This window comes from Vicugna pacos, chromosome 28 (assembly GCF_048564905.1).
Source record: "Vicugna pacos chromosome 28, VicPac4, whole genome shotgun sequence".
NCBI lineage: Eukaryota > Metazoa > Chordata > Mammalia > Artiodactyla > Camelidae > Vicugna > Vicugna pacos.
In genome coordinates this window covers 11,971,534-11,990,632 of record NC_133014.1, presented here as the reverse complement: position 1 = coordinate 11,990,632, position 19,099 = coordinate 11,971,534, and the positions used below count along the sequence as shown (strand labels likewise).

Sequence of the window (19,099 nt, the reverse complement as noted above, 5' to 3'; positions counted from 1 at the left end):
TATGCAGGATATAATGGACTGTGCAGGAGGGAATCTGCCCTGTCATTCTGGAATGTGAGTGCTAGATATGCCCAAGAAGTTCTTTGATCCTGTGATTATGAAATAAATGAATGAATCAGCCAGTGGATGCACTTAAACCAGTGAGCAACCCCTGGCTTATTTCACACAGCTAGACATTGAGCTATTATTAGTCTAAAGTAGGATTGGCCTTTTTTGTAAAAGGCCAGACAGTAAATATTTTTGACTTTCTGGGCCATATGGTCTTTGTTGCAGATATTCAGCTCTGCTGTTGTACTGTGAAAGCAGCCAGAGGACATATGTAAACAAGTGAGTATGGCTGTTTTCTAGTAAAATTTAATTATTGTCGCTGAAATTTGCATTTCATGTAATTTTCATGTGTCACAAAGTAGTCTTCTTTTGACTTTTCCCCTCGACAATTAGAGAACGTACAAACCATTCTTAGTTCACAGGCCCAAAGGACCCTTGTTGACTCCTGGCCTAAATGAACCTTAGCTCTTGGGTACAAAGGAAGGTCCAATCCAGTGGTATAGGGCTGTGCTTTAAAAAAGGCCTTAGAAAAAGCTTTAAAACCTTGCAGCTCCCTTGATTTGCCAGTAGGTGGCAGTCCCTGCAGGTGTGTGACTCAGTAAGTCTTGGAATGGAAGGGATGATTGGAGTTTTTCCAGAACGTGGTAGATCAGCCCCTGCGATATTAACACGAACTGTGTCAGTGATTCAGAACCATTATTCTGGGTTTTATTTCCGTCTCCACCTTCACACTTATTTGTACATATTCCCTGAATTGCAATATATCCAACTGAAGGTCACGTAATCACTTTCTCAAGGCCTCTGAGATTATTTGCTCAAAGGTTCAGGATAATACTATGAACACAGGATATGGTTAAATATTTGAGGGCTGCAACATGGAATCTGGGTACAGATTCCACCCGAGATGAAGGTTAAGCAATGGGGCTGACAGTAAGGGATACTTGAAGCCTCTGTCTAGTTTTGCAATGATATGCTAATAGTTCTCTCCAAAACAGCGCCACTCTGGGGCTCTTCATGTCACCTTCTACCTTTAAGGTGCACGACTGGGGACCCAGCATGACCCTTGCTTTGCATATGTTGCAAGAGTTTCCCCACACCTTTAGGGTGTGGGGGTACTGCTTCGTAGCCATTAATGTCCTTGGCGTGTGTGTGGCCTCAGGTGGGAGGGAAGGTCAGCTGAAACAGAGGTAGACGGAACCACAGTGGTCATTCTTGTCACCTCCTTGTCTGGAATTTCCCAGCTCAGACCACTCTCCTGGACCAGGACTCCTTTAACTTGAGCAGTCTCATTTTTCTGCCTTTCTCACCACCTTTCTTTATCCAGACACACAAAAAAGAGACTGGACAGCTATTAAAATTATTAACAATGGAAAACGTTTCCATCTTCTGGGAGCAGAAAGAGCTCACCATGATTGTGAAGGTCTGTGAAGCTCAAGTTTATGATCTGAACCACTCCACCCCTTTGCCACGTGGTTGTGTCCACTCTGGCCCCTCGTTTGACCTCTCAGGAAACGCGGAATCAATCTACTTCGTTTGTACTTTGACGAATGACACTGAAGAAAGCTCTTGTGTCCTTCTTGAATCTTTTCTTCCCTGGTTAAACGTCTCCAACAGGGCAATAAGAAATCTTTCCAAAACCCTAGACGTGCTTTTCCTGATGACAAAGACCAGCACTTCTTAATGGACATCTTAGAAATGTGGGGGGAACTTTTGGTTGTCAGAATGACTGTGGGATGCTATTGGCATACTGTGGACAGGGACAGGGCCACCAAGAAAGGTTTGGATCCCAGTGGGGAAAAAAAAAGAGCTGGAGCAGGGCAGATGGACAAAAAACTTATACACAGGATTTGTGTTGCTATGTAATAGAGCAGGGCCCTGTCTCCCTTCCCCGCCACCAGCCTGGTAACTAGATCCAACATCCCTGTCTCACTGGTCCTGGCCAGAGATGCTAGATGTCCTGGGGAGCAAGGGACAGCCTTGTGCATTAAAGATTCTCTGCCCGATATATTGGGAGGGAACCCTAATTTGAAAAGATACATGCACCCCAATGTTCATAGCAGCACTATATACAATAGCCAAGATGTGGAAGCAACCTAAATGTCCATCAACAGACAATTGGATAAAGAAGTGCTGGTATATTTATACAATGGAATACTACTCAGAGATAAAAAAGTATAAAATAATGCCATTTGCAGCAACATGGATTGACCTGGAGATTGTCATTCTAATTTAAGTAAGCCAGAAAGAAAGAAAAATACCATATGATATCACTCATATGTGGAATCTTAAAAAAAAAAAGAAAAAGAGAGAAGAGGACACTAATGAACTCATCTACAAAAGAATTATAGTCACAGACATAGTAAACAATCTTATGGTTACCAGGGGAAAGGGGATGGGAAGGGATAAATTTAGGAGTTTGAGATTTGCAAAGGTTAACCACTACATATAAAAACAGATAAAAAACAAATTTCTTCTGTATAGCACAGGGGACTATATGCAGTATTTTGTAATAACCTTTAGTGGAAAAGAATATGAAAACAAACATATGTATATATGTGCATGACTGGGACATTATGTGGTAGAGAAATTGATGTGTTGTAACTGACTATACTTCAATTAAAAAAAAAAGATTAATCTTCAAAACAAAAAAAAGGCTCTCTGCCCGCCTACACATCCTCAAATACCCAGATGTGCATTTCACGGACGTAAAACCTTGTTTCTAATCATCTGGGTGTAGGACTCTGTTTTACGTAATCATAGAGTAATTTCTGTAAAGTTTTAATGTACACTAAATTTTCCAGGAATGTAGCTTCTTATTAACTGAAGGAAGATTATACTTTCTTTCATTCAGAACTTGACTAAGAGTGATGTACCATGTCAGAAAATCAGGTCACAGACAACGATGTGTGGTGTGGTGTCTGTGTCTCCAAAACCAATCTGCAGTTTTACCTCTCAGTATCACAGTGATTCTACTCAGAGGCGCACACATCTGGCCACTGGGTCAGTTCTTCTAGTGTAGTTGTACCCAAGCTCATGTCTAGTGACCACATTGACATATTTAGTTTACAGTGAATATATATTGTTTTGTTATAGTTAACTTTTGTTTTGCTTCTCCCTTGTTAGGTTAGGTCAGTGTCTTAGTCTGTTTGGGTTGCAGTAACAAAATACCACAGGTTGGGTAGCTTATAAACAACAGAAATTTATTTCTCGCAGTTCTGGAAGCTTGAGGTCCTAGATCAGGGTGCTAGCACGTTTGGATGACGGCTCTCTTCCAGGACACAGAGTTCTCCTTGTGACTCACATGGCAGAAGAGAGGGGCCTACGGAATCTCTCTGGAGCTTCTTATAAGGCCCTAGTCTCATTCATAAGGATTCCACCTTCATGACTGAAATGCCTCCCAAAGGCCCCACATACTGATACTGTCACCTGTGGGGGTGAGGCTTTTAACATGTGAATTTTCGGTGGAGAGAAAAACACTCAGACTGTAGGAGTTGGTAATTTATGTGTTTTAGATATAAGTACTAATAAATTATATTATGTATGAATTTCATTTCAGAGCAGCAAAAGAAGTATTGTTTAATATTTCCTACAACAGGAAACTAAGGAGAATACTTTATGTGGTAGTCCCCTATTGCTGCCGTAACAAATTACTTAGTGGCTTAAAATAACGTAGATTTATTATCTCACGGTTCGGCGGTCAGAAGCCAGAAATGGGGTTCACTGGCTTTAAATAACAGTGTCGTCAGGGCCACCCTCCTGGGGACTCTGGAGGGAGCAGCTGTTCCCCTGCCTTTTCCAGTTTCTAGGGGGTACCTGCATTTCTTTGCTCATAGGACCTTCCTCCAACTTCAGAGCCAACAATGTAGCATCTTCAAATGTCTCTGTGACTTGGACTCCTTGCTTCCATTGTTACATCTCCATCTCTGACTCTTAGAAGGAGTCTTATGATTTCACCCAGACAATCCAGAATTAACCTCCCTCTCTTAAGCTCCTTAACTTAATCACACTTACAAAGTCCCTTTTTTCATATATGGTAACATAGTCATAGTTCTGGGGGGGTGGGACCTGGACATCTTTGGGAGACTATTCTGTTTATCACACTTTAATAGTTCTTGTTCTGATAGGGTTGAGACTCACAGTTAAAACTAAGGCACTGCTCCCTCTCTCTTTCTGACTTGGGGCAGGTAGATTTCTTCCTTGACCTTGGCTTGGGCTGCACCTGTTCCCCGGCTACCGTGTCTAGAGAAGAACAGCCTAACCCACCAGGCTGAGTTGCTGGCTCCCGAGGGAGGACTCTGGCTGTTGTCATGCTCTGCGGGTGCAGGCATTACTTTGAAGCTAACCTGAAGAACCCCTGTTAAAATCAATTTTTTTCCCTTGAGAGCATATGATGTTTACTTTTTGGAGCACCCAGCTTTAATTGTCTTAAGTTGTTCTGCTGTTCAAGATACATCAGAAGGCACTGAGTTATTTTTTAGCTCCAAGAACTATGTGTTATGACCTAAAAAATTCAGGATATATGTTCTGACAGAGGATTTTTGAGCTGCTTCCGAAAGTCAAAGAAATTTCAGGAGATGCAATTTGGTTGAAGACACGTTAGAATTTCTAGCCTATCCTATCTTGATAGTTTGGGGAAGATAATGTGACAGGATAAATGAGATAAATTTGCCAACATTTACTAAGTTCAGTATGAGGTGCCAAGTGTCATGCTGTGCCCTTTGTACATGTTAGCTCATTGATCCCTCTCTACAATAAAGTGAGGTAGAAATGATCACCCTTGTTTTACAGGTTCGATCTCAAAGTTGCTCTAGTAGGCTTAGAATTCAAATGCAGATCTATCTGCCTCAGAAGCCAGTGCTTGTGAACTACTACACTCACGGAAACCCCGAGCACAGAAATCCATAAATAGATGCATCCCAGAAACTAAAAATGTTACCTGGAAGATAAGCCATAGCTCTGTATCTGCAAGTGTCTTTCTTTTCAACCTCGGTGAGAGCTGGCTGCCTGGAGACCAAGAAGAGTGACATTTACAACTGATAAGTGCCAGAGAGGGTCTGGAGAAAAGAGGACCCTTCTACACTGTTGGTGGGAATATAATTTGGTGTAGCCACTACGGAAAAGAACATGCAGATTCCTTAAAAAACAAAAATAGACTTACTCTCTGATCCAGCAATCCTGCTCCTGGGTACATGTCCAGAGGAGACTCTGATTCGAAAAGACACATGCACCCCAATGTTCACAGCAGCACTATTTACAATAGCCAAGATGTGGAAGCAACTTAAATGTCCATCAACAGATGAATGGATAAGGAAGTTGTGGTATATATATACACACACACACATACAAAGTAATGGAATACTGCTCAGCCATATAAAATTATAAAATAATGCCATTTGCTGCTACATCGATGGACCTGGAGATGGTCATTCTAAGTGAAGTAAGCCAGAAAGAGAAAGAAAAATACCATATGAGATCGCTCATATGTGGAATCTAAAAAACAAAAACAAACAAACAAACAAAAACAAAGCATAAATACAGGACAGAAATGGACTCATGGACAGAGATTACAGACTTGTGGTTACTGGGGGGGGGGCGGGGTAGAGGGTGGGAAGGGACAGACTGGGATTTCAAAATTGTAGAACAGATAAACAAGATTACACTGTATAGCACAGGGAAATATACACAAAATGTTATGATAAATCACAGAGAAAAAAATGTGACAATGAGTGTGTATATGTCCATGTATGACTGAAAAATTGTACTGAACACTGGAATTTGACACAACACTGTAAAATGATTATGAATCAATAAAAATGTAAAAAAAAAAAAAGAAAAATACCATATGATATCACTTATATATGGAATCTTAAAAAATGACAAAAACAAACTTATTTACAAAATAGAAACAGACTCACAGACATGGAAAACAAACTTATGGTTACCAGAGGGGAAACAGTGGTGGAGGGATAAACTGGGAGTTTGGGATTTGCAGATACTAACTACTATATACAAAATAGTTAAACGACAAGGTCCTACTGTAGAGCACAGGGAATTATATTCAGTATCTTGTAGTAACCTATAATGAAAAAGAATATTTATATATACGTGTGTGTGTGTGTGTGTGTGTGTGTGTGTAACTGAATCACCATGCTGGATACCAGAGACTAACACAACATTGTAAATCGACTGTACTTCAATAAAAATAAATAAATTTAAAAAAAGAAAAAGAATGGCCATTTAGTTCAATGGAGATTTTAGAATAATCCCGCCAGTGTCCTCCCTTCTGGGAAAGAAGAAGGTATTGGAATTTTTCTAGCAGCAGACACGTGTTTAAGGGAGATTTGCTAGAATGATGGACATGAGGGTTATCATTTTCAAGACCTGCCTCCTCTCTAAATATAGCTTGTGTCCAGCATACCTACTCTCAGACCCCCACACCCTGGATGGGGGTGCTGTGGGAGCCCCAAGTAATACTGGAGAAGAGGGGTGCCCCTCGGAGCCTAAATAGTGCTGTGATATGTATGGCAAAGGAGTCAGCTTAGCGTCAGCTGCTTTCTGCAAGCAGTCTGCCCTTGGGGGAGGGAGTAGGGGAACAAGGGACCCATTTCACTTGAGAAAGTCCAAGCCTGACAGCTGAAGGGTCCCAGAGCAGCAAGCATCACTTCACCTCTTCTCCAGGACCGTTTCAGCTGTCTGCGCTGGATTGACAGAGGCATCTGGCTGCTAAAAATACCCTACTGACCAAGTGCTGCCTATTCCAGCTGAAGCTGAGCACGGATTGCCATCCAGGACTCAGTTAAGTCCTCGCAGAGGAACTTCTCAAAAGTTCCCAGGAATTTGAGAAGCACACTGGCCCCTGGTCATTTTCTACTTTGTCAGCTTTGCTGGGCGATGAATGGGGCCCTTCCCAGATCACCATCCTCTGGCCTGCACCATCCCTGTAGCCAGGGAGGGAGGTGGAGGGGGAGGTGAGGGCCCAGGGGCTGGAAGGGGATAGGGAAGGGGAGGTGCTTGTCCATTTATAGGCCTGCTCTTTGGGATGCTGAAGGTGTTGAAATAGCAGCGAGGACAAGGGACTCGGCTCAGTGTTAAATATCTGCCCAGCGGCCTGAAGACTCTGAGATGACTATAGGGAGAATGGAGAACGTGGAGGTCTTCACTTCCGAGGACAAAGGCAGGGGTCTGAAGGCCACTAAGGAGTTCTGGGCTTCGGATGTCATCTTTGCAGAGCGGGCTTACTCCGCGGTGGTTTTTGACAGGTACGGAATGTGGCTTGTTGCCTTCTCTCCCGTTGGTTGGGCTGATGCCACGCTCTAAGAGAGCTGACTCTCAAAATCATCAGGGAAAGGGATGAACCCCATGTGACCACTGATAAGGAATGGCAGTCTGACTGTTTCCTGGAGTAACTTTTTCTGCAAAGAGTCACGGCCAGTGGGAATTGTTCTGGTGGCCAGGTGGTGCAGAGGTGAGCAGCGGCGGTGAGGCGCTCTCTCAGGGCACGGGGTGTGAACCGTGAACTTGGCCGTGTGGGAGCGCTGTGTGTGGTGAGGGTGGAGGCAAGGGGAGTGGAGAGGTGGGTGTGGTGCCCTAGGAAACATTGTCTTACAGAAGGCGCTGTTTTTAGCTTCTGAGGTATAATAAATACATTAGAGGACTAAATAATTCCTGAGACTTAAAAAAAAATTGCAAACACATGAATAACACTGGAATCCATTCACCTCTGAAAGATTAGAATATCACCAAGGAACTGGAATCCCCTTTTACCTTTCCCAGCTTTCATCCCAGTCTCCTCTGTCTCTCCTCAGAGGTAATCCCTGTTGTGCTCTCAACGCGTTTCCTTCTAGAATGTTCTTGTGCTATTACATATATTTATATACGTACCTGTCAAAATGTATGTCTGTTGCTTGTCTTTTTTCCTTTTCCTTTTTTTTTTTTTTTACAAGAATGGCATTGTATTTCAGATGTCATTCTGGAACTTGCTCTATTCCCAAAAAACATGTTTTGATATTTATCCTGATGGGGACTATAAGTCTATAGCCACTTCTTTCATTTGCTTGTTAGTGTTTTGGGGGGATAATTAGATTTATTTATTTATGTATTTATTTTAATTTTTTTAACAGAGGTTCTGGAGATTGAACCCAGGACCTCAAGCTTGCTAAGCATGCCCTCTACCACTGCCCTATACCCTCACCCCCTATACCCACTTCTTTTAAATCTGTAAAGATCTCTTTCTAATTTTTTGCCCACATGTAGATCTATCCATGTTGGCCCATATAGTATATGGATCACCGATTTTAACTCCTGTAGGTACTCAACTCTATAAATATATAAACTTTAAAAAATCTATTCCCCTATTGAGAAGCATTTGGTGGTTTCCAGTTTTTCATAAGAACAAACATTTCTGCGATTAAAATCCTTGACCATGTCCACTTGTATACGTGTGTGGTTATTCTCTAAGATAAATGGTTAGAAGAGGAATTGTGCCACAGGGTGTGCTGTTTTTTGTTTTAATAGGCTCTCCAGAGTGGCTCTATTAAATTTACATTCCCATTTCCCCACAATCTTGTCCATACCTGACCACCAGACTTTTGAATTAGTACTAAATCTCAAAAAAAAAAAAAAAGAGAAAAAACCCACAACCTCCCCCCTCCAAAAAAAGAACAAAAATAGAAGAAAAAAATAGTACTAAATCTTTATTTAAAAACCCTGGACACCGTGATTAAATTATGACAGTATTCCCTGAGCTCAAAAGTTGAGCTGACCTGCCTGACGTTTGTGGGGCCTGAATTAAGATGGCTTCTGATAATCTAGGTTCATGGTTGGCTCCCTGCACTGACCATCCTGGGAACGGGCGCTGCCTTTCAGAGATAATTTGAATAGCACTCAAATTCTCATGTCATCCAGCCTACCAAGACCTTCAGGGAAAAGACAGCGAATGGAGTACATGGCTGGCTACCAGCTGAGGAATGTAATGGCGCTGAGATGACAGTAATACCTTTTCAGGGGAAGCGTGTCTCACTTTATTAACTTACCTGTGTGTGTGTGTGTGTGTGTGTGTGTGTGTGTGTGTGTGTGTGTGTGTGTGTGTATGTGTGTGGTTGAGGAGTCAGTTGGATGCAGAATTAAATCATAAAAAGCTAGAAACACAGGAATTCTGAACAACGTTCTTGGTGTTGCTACTGAGTTGCACCTTGCCTTTCCTGGAACAAGACCTCCATGGGTGCCTCCGATTTCCTAAAAGCCAATATAGCCAATCAGTTCCCCTTTCAAGAATGTTTAGGTTTTCTTCCATTACAAAAGTAAAACTTAGGAAGAAAAAAATGTATTTTCACACAAAGATAACAACTCAACATTGTTGACTATTTCCTTCCAGTTTATTTTAAAACATAGGTTTCATTTATTTGTACTGTAAACAGGGATCTTATTATATAAACTATCATTTTTTTTTATGTAATGACTTAGGTATCTTCTGTGTTACTATACTTTCTTCATAAGCACAGTATTTTAACGGCTGCGTGCTGTCCAACCACTCCTTTATGACTGGCCATTTAGGTTGTTCACATGTTTTTTTACTATAAAGAATCCATCATTCAGTTGAAGTCATAACTACAAAAACAACTTCAGTGTATATTGTAGATAAAATACTAATAAAATCTTGTATTATTATTATTATTACAATAGTAATAAAAATTGAGTTGATTGGAGTAAATGATCTTTAAAATGATTGAAAAAAATCTAGAAGAGATACTTTTAAAAAAATGGTTTACCTAAACTGGTCACTGCAAAGATGAGGGGGCTGCTCGGGGGTACCTGAGACAGCTGGGGAGGCATCAGAGGAAAGCTTTTCCCTTTCTGTCCTCACTCTCATTTTAGGCTCCTGGGGAGACAGCCACTATAGAGGAGAAACCTGACTGCGGAGGTAGGACTGAGTCATCCACAAAAGTCAGTGTATAAAAGAGGCACGTTCTGATCCCTGTTACTGCAAGCCAGGTTTTCCGTCTTACCCTCCAAACACAAACATGAAGGAAGATTTTATTTTTAGTTGAGCACGGCATTAAATGAAAATCTCTTCTTTCAAACAATATATGACAGATATATACTTGTATATACATATATGTTATGGATCATAACAAGAAATGAACACCCATGAACCACCATCCTACTTAATTAGAATATTCCGATACCTGCATCTTTCCCTACCCAGTCCCTTGCTTGTCCCAAAGGCAACTACAGTAGTATCCTGAATTTTGGGTTATTTATTCCTCTGCCTTTTGAATGACAGTTTTGTCATATACGTACATATTCCTAAACAATATATCACTTAGTTTTTATATCTTGTTTTTGAGCTTTTAAACAAAGGTAGATATTATATGTGGTTTTATGCCACTTCTTTCACTCAAATGTACTTTTATTACTCATCCATATGGTTTTGTGTAACTAATGAAATGAATAAGCTCTGTGTGAGCTTGTGAGTATCACCATTTCTTCTTCCAGTCTCCTCTGAGTGGTTGCTATGGACATTTTTGTTTCTCTCTCTCAGTGAACAGATACACGTGGTGTGTATCCTAGGAGTTGAATTACTGGTTCATCATGTATGTGATATTCAGCTTTAAAATATAATGCTTGCAAGCTGAATTGTGTCTTTGCTAGAATAGATTGGGTTTCACATTAACAGCAACAATCCAGGCCCTTATAATATAGTCCTTAGTCTGGTTAGGGTCCCTTTAATTTTGCTGGTTGGAAAAACAGGTGGTCTGCTTAAAGATAAAGGAGCAAGAATAATGTAGAGACAATCCTTTCAGACCTGGCAAGTGTGTAGCACTTGGGCCACCAGAGAGATCCCTGGCAGACAAGGCAAATCAATCGGGCACCATGATTGCACCAGGGCAGACATGGCTAATCAATCAGGCAGCTCCTGCCTCCTGAATGCCAACATGGCCTCAGAGTTCTTTCTAGCAGAGTACTCCAGGCAGCCACTACTAATGGGCATTTAAAAGGAAATCTATTTGCTTGGCTTTTAGGTATTTTTGGGTTGGGTGCTGGAAAGAGATGAAGGTGAATTAGGTGGGTAAGGTCAATTTACCAAGGAGTTGTCTTTCACGGACATAGTCTTCTAAAGTGAATGAGACCCCAAGGGTGGTGGATGAGCTGTTAGAGGTTGCTCGCTGCCCCTCTTGCTCTTTATTCTGAGGGTTCCCAGTTCTAGGGAGGACAGAGAATAGGAGCTCCATGATTCTTTAGCCTGAGTGATCTTGCTCGTTTTTGCATGAGGTGGAGCTAATCTGGGAATTAATGATGCCGTCTTGTTTGGATTTTTTTTTTTAAAGCTTAATTGAGAAAATTTAGAAATTACAGAAAAACCAAAACAAGAAAATAAAAATTCCCTGCAATCTTAGTATTTAGAGAAAACGACTGTTAATATTCTGTTAATAATGTCCTTACAATATTTTTTTAATGAGGTAAGATTGACTTCTTACAATTGTTTTATGCAAATATGATGCATATAAAATATTTTCATAATCTCAGTGATTTGTAGGTAGGATGTGGTGGTGGGAGAAACACTATATTAAATGTATATTTTGATTGTGAAGTGCTTCCCTAACTTCAAGATATTAAATTATTGGGGGAAGGGTTATTTCACAATGAAAGGAATGACAGAATATAGTATTTTATCAATTCTAGAATACGTATTTCATTTTAACATCACTTTAATTGTGATATCTCCTACAGTCTATGGCTCAGTATGGTTTAATTTTTTTTTTAAATGAGGGGGATAATTAGGTTTATTGATATATTTATTTATTTTTAGAGGAGATACTGGGGATTGAACCCAGGACCTTGTGCATGCTAGACATGCACTCTACCACTTGAGCTACATCTTCTCCCCTCATTATGGTTTAATTGGGAGCATTTTAATGTTGTTTCTTAGTGGTAAAAATTGTGCGCTTAATAATTGACAATATCTTAAATTCAATGTAATTCATGTATACATTTTTTCTTTACACAAAAGTAGAATTATTGTGCAACTTGCTTTCTTTACTTCACAATATGTTGTGAGCATCTTTCCAAACTGTGGGCATTCCTCTAAAGCGTTTTTGATGACTGTATAGTATTCTTTTTGCTGACTGTTGTTCATCAATTTAAGAATTGCTGTATTTTGGATATCGAGATCATTTCCTACTTTTCCTAGTAGATCTTTCCTTACATCTCTGATTACTTATTAAAGATAAACTCCTAGAAGTATGCATTTTAGATTCAAAAGACATCTTTAAGGCTCTTGATATAGATTTCCAAATCACCCCACAAGAAGGAATCAAACCAATTTTATCCATGAGCAGTAGATTGTTTGTCTTCCCCCACAACCCTGGCCAGTGTGGAAAGCTATCTGTTACTTTGCATTTTTCAACATAACCTTTAAAACTTATTTTAGTATTATTATCATTTTTCATTCTATATCTTCAATTTTATTTTATTTTATTTTTAATTTTTTTCATTTTTAAAATTTATGTATTTATTTTACAATATAGTATTTTTAAAATTGAAGTTCAGTTGATGTACAATATTCTATGTTACAGGTATTCAGTATAGTAATTCACAGTTTTTAAAGTTATACTCCATTTATAGTTATTATAAAATATTGGCTGTATTCCCCATGTTTCACAATACATCCTTTTAGCTAATTTTGTACCTGATAGTTTGTACCTTTTAATTCTCCACCTCCATCTTGCCCCTCCCCTTTCCCTATCCCCACTGGTAACCACTAGTTCCTTCTCTACATCTGAGTCTGTTTCTTTTCTGTTATGTTCACTAGTTTGTTGTATTTGTTTAGATTCCACATGTAAGTGATATCTTACAGTGTTTGTCTTTCTCTGTCTGACTTACTTCACTTAGTGTAATGCCCTCCAAGTCCATCCATGCTGCGCACCAGAAACTAATACAACGTTTTACATCAACTGTGCTTCAATTAAAAAGCAAACAACCAACCAACTAACCCATTTAAAATATGGGCAAAGGACCTGAACAGACATTTTTCCCAAAGAGGAAATACAGATGGCCAACAGGAACATGAAAAGTTGCTCAATGTCACTAATATCAGGGAAATGCAAATCAAAATCACAATGAGACATCATCTTGCACCTGTCAGAATGGTCATCATCCAAAAGAACACAAATAACAAATGTTGGCAAGGATGTAGAGAGAAGGGAACCGTTGTATATTGTTGGTGGGAATGTAAATTGCTACAGACAGTATGGAAAGTATTATTTTGTTTTGAATATTTTATTATTAGAGAGGTGAAAATTCTTTAAAAAGTGTGTTTGTTGGTCATTACATTTCTCCTTTTGTGATTTTTCTGTTTTCTATTGATATCCTCATTGTAAAATTGTATTGTAGCTCATTTATTACTCCTTAATGTTCAGGACTTCTAAGTTGTCTGAATTGTTTTGTATCATTTTGGTTTCTTAGCTCTTTGGATTTCATTTTTTAAATCATTCTTCGTTAGTTTTGACTTTCTCTAATTTTTCATGTCTTTCATCTTATTTTTAAAACTGTCCATTTTTCTTATCTTACATACAGCTTTTAAAACGGTCTCTAAGCTTTAAGTTTCTTTCTTTTAGTTTATTTTTTTTATTCCAGTTACTTTGTGCCATTGCATCTTTCATTTTCCTTTTATAGCTTATTTAGTTCATTTTACATCAAATGGAATCAGAAGATAAATGGTTTTAATCTTAAAAGTGACGGAGGCCTTCAGCCAGGAGATTAGATCCTTATCTTTGCTCTGCTTGGCCTTGGAAGGACTCCTCCAGTCCTCTGATGTACAACTTCCATCTTTTCCAAAATATAAAATCAATCAGTGGGGTAACCCAGTTGACCCACAGACTAAGGTCCATGAGGCACAATTTATTACAATATGAATTGTAACTTATTACAATATGAATAAATCTGCATCATCACCATCACCTACAAACAATAGCTACAACCAAAGATACATGGCCAGCCTTGTATAGATTCCGAAGAACTGACCAGGGACAGGATCTGAAGCATGTTTTACGGTAACATTAAAGAACTTCTCCTAATAGTCACCTACACACACTGAACTGTCATTTTCAAGAAAGAGGGTTCTGAACTCCTTCTTTTTTAATTGACAGAAGGGTGAGAACTCAAGGCACCTTGAGCAGAAGTTACAGAGTCATAGTTCAGGTCAAAAAAAGGGAGTGGGGGTGTGGTGGATAAAAAGTTCTAGTCAGAGCTCAAGCCATTGAAGAATTAAGTAGGTCCTAAATATCTTTACGTTTAGAGGCACCAACTCACAACATGTCAGAGTGTAGTTTCTTCTTACCACTTCGGAATGGTTTTTGAAATTGTTGTTAATTTCCATTTTGCAGCTTTTGTTTTAAGACAACGTTTGAACTATTAAAAGGTGTTATCAGTCCCAAACCTTTTCCTGGGGCACCTGCAAGCTTTTAGGCCCTTGGCACTGAGTCTCTATTGCCTGATAGGTAGAACAGGGCTGTTGACACCGTCTGGAGGTGGAAAGGGCTGTTTCCAAGGTTGTGTATTTCCTGGTGACAACCTGGCAGAGGCGGTGTACATGGAGCAATAGAAGGGAATTGGGTCGTGTGGTCTCTTCCATCCTGAGATCCTCTGGGTTGCACCATTGCTTCAGTACATGCAAAGGACTCCCGTGCAGCAAGAGAGCGGTGCTAGGAATATTGCTTGTTCTGATTATTATTCTATTTTAGCATCAAACACAAGAAATGGCACAAGAAAGGTGCTTGTGGGCAGTTCTAGAAGCCAAACGTACCATTTGATTATTCTTGTTTAACATCAGTCCCAGATGTCTTAAATTTACGGTATTTCTAGCCTATGGGTTCCTAACCTGGGTCTATGGATCCTTAGCAAAAGAAGCACCTATAATTGGAGGATCAAAGTTTATGTGACTGTGCATGCGTGCTTTTTATTTCTGGGGAGAAAATTGATACCTTTCATCACTTTCCAAATGGTCCTTAACCCAGAAGAAGTCTGAGAGTCACAGAATTCATGCAATCCTCTCTTACAGGTGGGGAAACTGAGGCTCAGTGAGGCCTTCCCCGGGTCACACAGGGGTGAGTCACAGAGCAGGTGTGAGCCTCCGGGACCTAGTCCAATCGTTTCTCCCTGCCCCCACTCCCCACCCTGACACACATGTGGGCCCAGCATTGCCTGCTTAATTTTCTTTTATTCTTTTCAGTCCAATTAATAATATTCACCCTTAACAAAAGAAAGAGTATGCACCCGTCAATTTTGGAAGAATCAAGATCTGGTTCTGGGGCCTGAGGATGGTTAGATCCAGAAGCTCTTAGGTGAGAAATAGAAACATACGTGCGATTATACAGGAAAAAAAAAAAAAACACTTGTAATAACAAACCAATATATTACTTTTACTGTTGGTGTAAAAAATTACCACAAATTAAGTGACTTTAATGACACAAATTTATTACCACGCAATTCTGGAGGTCAGATATTTGCAATGCATCCACGGGGCTACGTTTCCTAGGCTTTTCCAGCTTCTGCAGGCTGCCTGCATCCCTGGGCTCCATCTTCAAAGCAGCTCCGGAGCATCTTCTCCTCCTTCGACCTCCCGCCTCCTCTTCTAAGGACCCTTGTGATTATGTTAGGCCCACCCAGGGGATTCAGATTATCCTCCCATCTCAAGGTCCTTAATCTTAATTACACCTACAGAGTCCCTATTGCCATGTAAGGTTACGTTTTTGCAATTTCTAAGATTAGGATGTTGGTATTTTTAGGGGTGCTATTTATTCAGCCTACCACAACCAATAATATGAATTTCCTATTAATCCAATTTATCCCAAAAGATGTTAAGCTGTGGCAAGGATAGAGGATATTTTTTTACGTTCTTGACCAGCTCCTAAATGATTGAGTTGAAAGTGCCCAAAGATGTGTGTGTGTGTGTGTGTGTGTGTGTGTGTGTTTGTGTGTGTGTGTGTGTGTGTGTATAGGGAAAAACAAAGATGAGAACATGAGAAAAAGAAGCATATTTTAAATGAAATTAACGTCAGCCGGGGTTTTTTGAAAAATCAGACCAGTCACGGGCTTCTTCAGGTCCAGTGGAAAGAGCTGGGCTCTCAGCCCGTGTAATTCTCTGTGGGCCCATGGGGACACCAGAATTAACCATGGCATATGCACAAATGCACGTGTGGCCTTTAATCTGGTGACAGCTGATGGGTAGCTGGTGGGGGATATATGATGCTATAAATGGAAATAATTTAATAAAGGGATTAGACAAATTCCTGAACAGTTAGTTCAGAAAATGAGGGAATAACTGTGAAAGTATTCAGGTTACAGCCTTGAATGTTTGCGCTTAATGCTGAGGATAACCACAGGAGATTCAGAAATCTGCCTTTAATTCGGCACGTTAATTTAGCCGCGGAGGTAGGACGTGTTGATATGCCACGTGATCCGTTATGAGCTATGTTGCTAAATTCTATTGACTAATCCTTAAATGCAGACGTGTGGGAATAATTGCCTTTTAAACATAGATTAGGTCAAATGTCGGGTTGTCCCTGTAACAATGTCAGCTTCACTCATTTACTTTGGTCACAGCTAGTGTGTGAGAGGTGCATCCAGGCTGTGGCAGAGAAAATCTTGAGATTGGTATTTTAATGGACGAGATGTTAAAAATAAATGGGCAACCCCTAGGTCTGACCGAGGGAAGCAGTACCACGGAGCTTCTTCTGCTAAGGTATATAATCTTGCAGATGTGAATCCAGCGATGCCCCTTAAGCACTGACACGGGCTGTTTAAAAACGACATTAGGTAGATACACTGGGGAAAAGAAAGTGAGGATTCCAACTCTGCTTGTCTTTCTCCTCTCTGCAAAAGTCTCCCCTGTGCCTACAGATTAAGCACTTAATGGGAGTTGCATTCCAGGTCCCCTACAGCCTGGTCATCTTTCCAAGATGATTTCTTGATGTGGTGCATCCTAGGATCTTGTCAAATAGCTACTCCTGCCTCCCATACGAGCCTGTCCCCACTACTTCCCCCATGGAAGCCTTTGACTCATGCCAGTGACTCTCCATGGAAGAGGCTGGCGTTCTGAGTACAAACTCAGCTCATCTTTAGAGAGTCAGAACAATGCCTCCTCCCCTCCTTGGTGATAGCCTTTGGGGATTCCTCTCTCCTCCACCTCAGTGGGGGATAGATCTCGCCTCCTTGAACCCTGCAGCTGGTTACCAGCGCCCCGGAGGGCAAGCCTCATTTTCCTTATGTGTTATGTGAGCCTGGGGACTGCCCGAAGGCAAGATTTGTATCTTGTTTATTTTTAAGGCTCTCTGTCACCTAGCTCGATGGACAGCACATAAAAGATGCCCAATAAATACTTTTTCTAAACCTTATTTTTTGCTTATTTTTATTTACTTTCTAAAATTAAAGTATAATTGAATTATGACATTATATTAGCTTCAAGTGTACAACATAGTGATTCAGTATTTTTATAGATTATACTCCATTTAAAGTTGTTACAAAATAATGCCTCTATTCCCTGCATTGTACAATGTATCCTTGCAGCTTGTTTATTTTATGTATAGTAGTTCTCACCTCTTAACCCCCTACTCCTATCTCCCTTCCCTCTCCCCACCAGTAACCACTAGCTTGTTTTCTGTATCAGTGAGTCTGTTACTGTTTTGTTATACTTATTCATTTGTTTTTTTACATTCCGTATACTCATTCATTTTATTTTTTTAGATTTTGTGTAAGTGATAACATACAGTATCTGTCTTTCTCTGTCTGAGAAAGGCCCTCTGGCTGTGCTGTTGCAGGGCTCGTCCACCGGGCAGGCACCTTCTATATACATTTATCTGTCCAGTAGCTGGTTATTTCCATACAAGGCACCGAGCAGCAGCTGCCCTTCCATCTCTCTTGACTCTGACAGATGACATAACCCAGGGCTGCCGAGCAGAAAGTGAGTGGGGGCCCGCTGGCTGGGGCAGGGCACACTCAGGGCTGCAGGCAAAGTGGGTGAGCTTGGTGACTTCCTCTGCCGCCTGTGCTGGGAGCAGCATCAGGCATCGGGGACCCCATGAGAATAATATTCCAGTGAGGATATGATCACCTGTACTCAAAAGAGTTGTTGAGAAGGTTTAACAGAAGAGAATTGTTTAAAAAAAAAAACCCAAACAAACAAACAAAAAACCTCTTTAAAAACTGCTAAGCGTTATGGAAACAGGACGCTTGTGGAGAGAGGATAAATGGGACCAGGAGGAGAAATGAGGCTTGCTGAAGGTCACCAGCTAAACTGGCTGCAAGTTGCACTCTTTCTCCTGGAATTTAAACAGTGGTCTTAGGACTTCATGTCTTTTATTTATTTTTTTATTGAAGTATATTTGATGTATGATATTATATACATTACAGATGTACAATGCAGCGGTTCACCATTTTTAAAGGTTATACTCTATTTATAGTTACAATAAAACATTGACCATATTCCCCGTGACGTACAATATATCCTTGTTGTTTATTTTATACCCAATAGTTTGTACCTCTTAATCCCCTATCCCTATATTGCCCCTCCCTCCTTCCCTCTCCCCCGACTGATAAACACTAGTTTGTTCTCTTGTTTGTTTGTTTTAAATTTTTTCCCTTAAAGGAGGAACTGGGGATTGAACCCAGAACCTCGTGCACGCCAAGCGTGTGCTCTACCACTGAACTGTATCCCCCACCCCTGGTTTGTTCTCTAGATCTGTGAATCTGCTTCTTTTTGTTGAAGTCACTAGTTGTATTTTTCAGATTCCACATCTAAGTGACATCATACAGTATTTGTCTGACTTATTTCACTTAGCATAATGTCCTCCAAGACTCCATGTCTTGCAAATGCTCTCACAGGCGAAGCAAGGAATGGGATGTATTTGTATCAAGGAAGTACCCTTAGCCCCCTACCTATAGGATCTCTTCCAGCTGAGAGGTCTACCTCTCTGGTGGCTGCCTGGGAGTTAGTGGCTACTGGGGGAGAGCAGGGGCTCAGAGACCACCCGGCCCAGCCTCCCTACGTAACAGG

The 19,099-nt window shown here is 40.5% G+C and overlaps 1 protein-coding gene across 1 annotated transcript in view; it reads left to right on the top strand.

Moving 5' to 3' along the window:
* The first annotated feature begins 7,170 nt into the window (after positions 1–7,170).
* The window catches only part of SMYD1 (SET and MYND domain containing 1), a 29,341-nt gene continuing 17,412 nt past the window's right edge, over positions 7,171–19,099 (top strand). The window contains exon 1 of the mRNA XM_006203815.4: positions 7,171–7,307. Coding sequence (XP_006203877.1) covers positions 7,171–7,307 — 137 coding nt within the window. The remainder of the gene's footprint in view (positions 7,308–19,099) is intronic.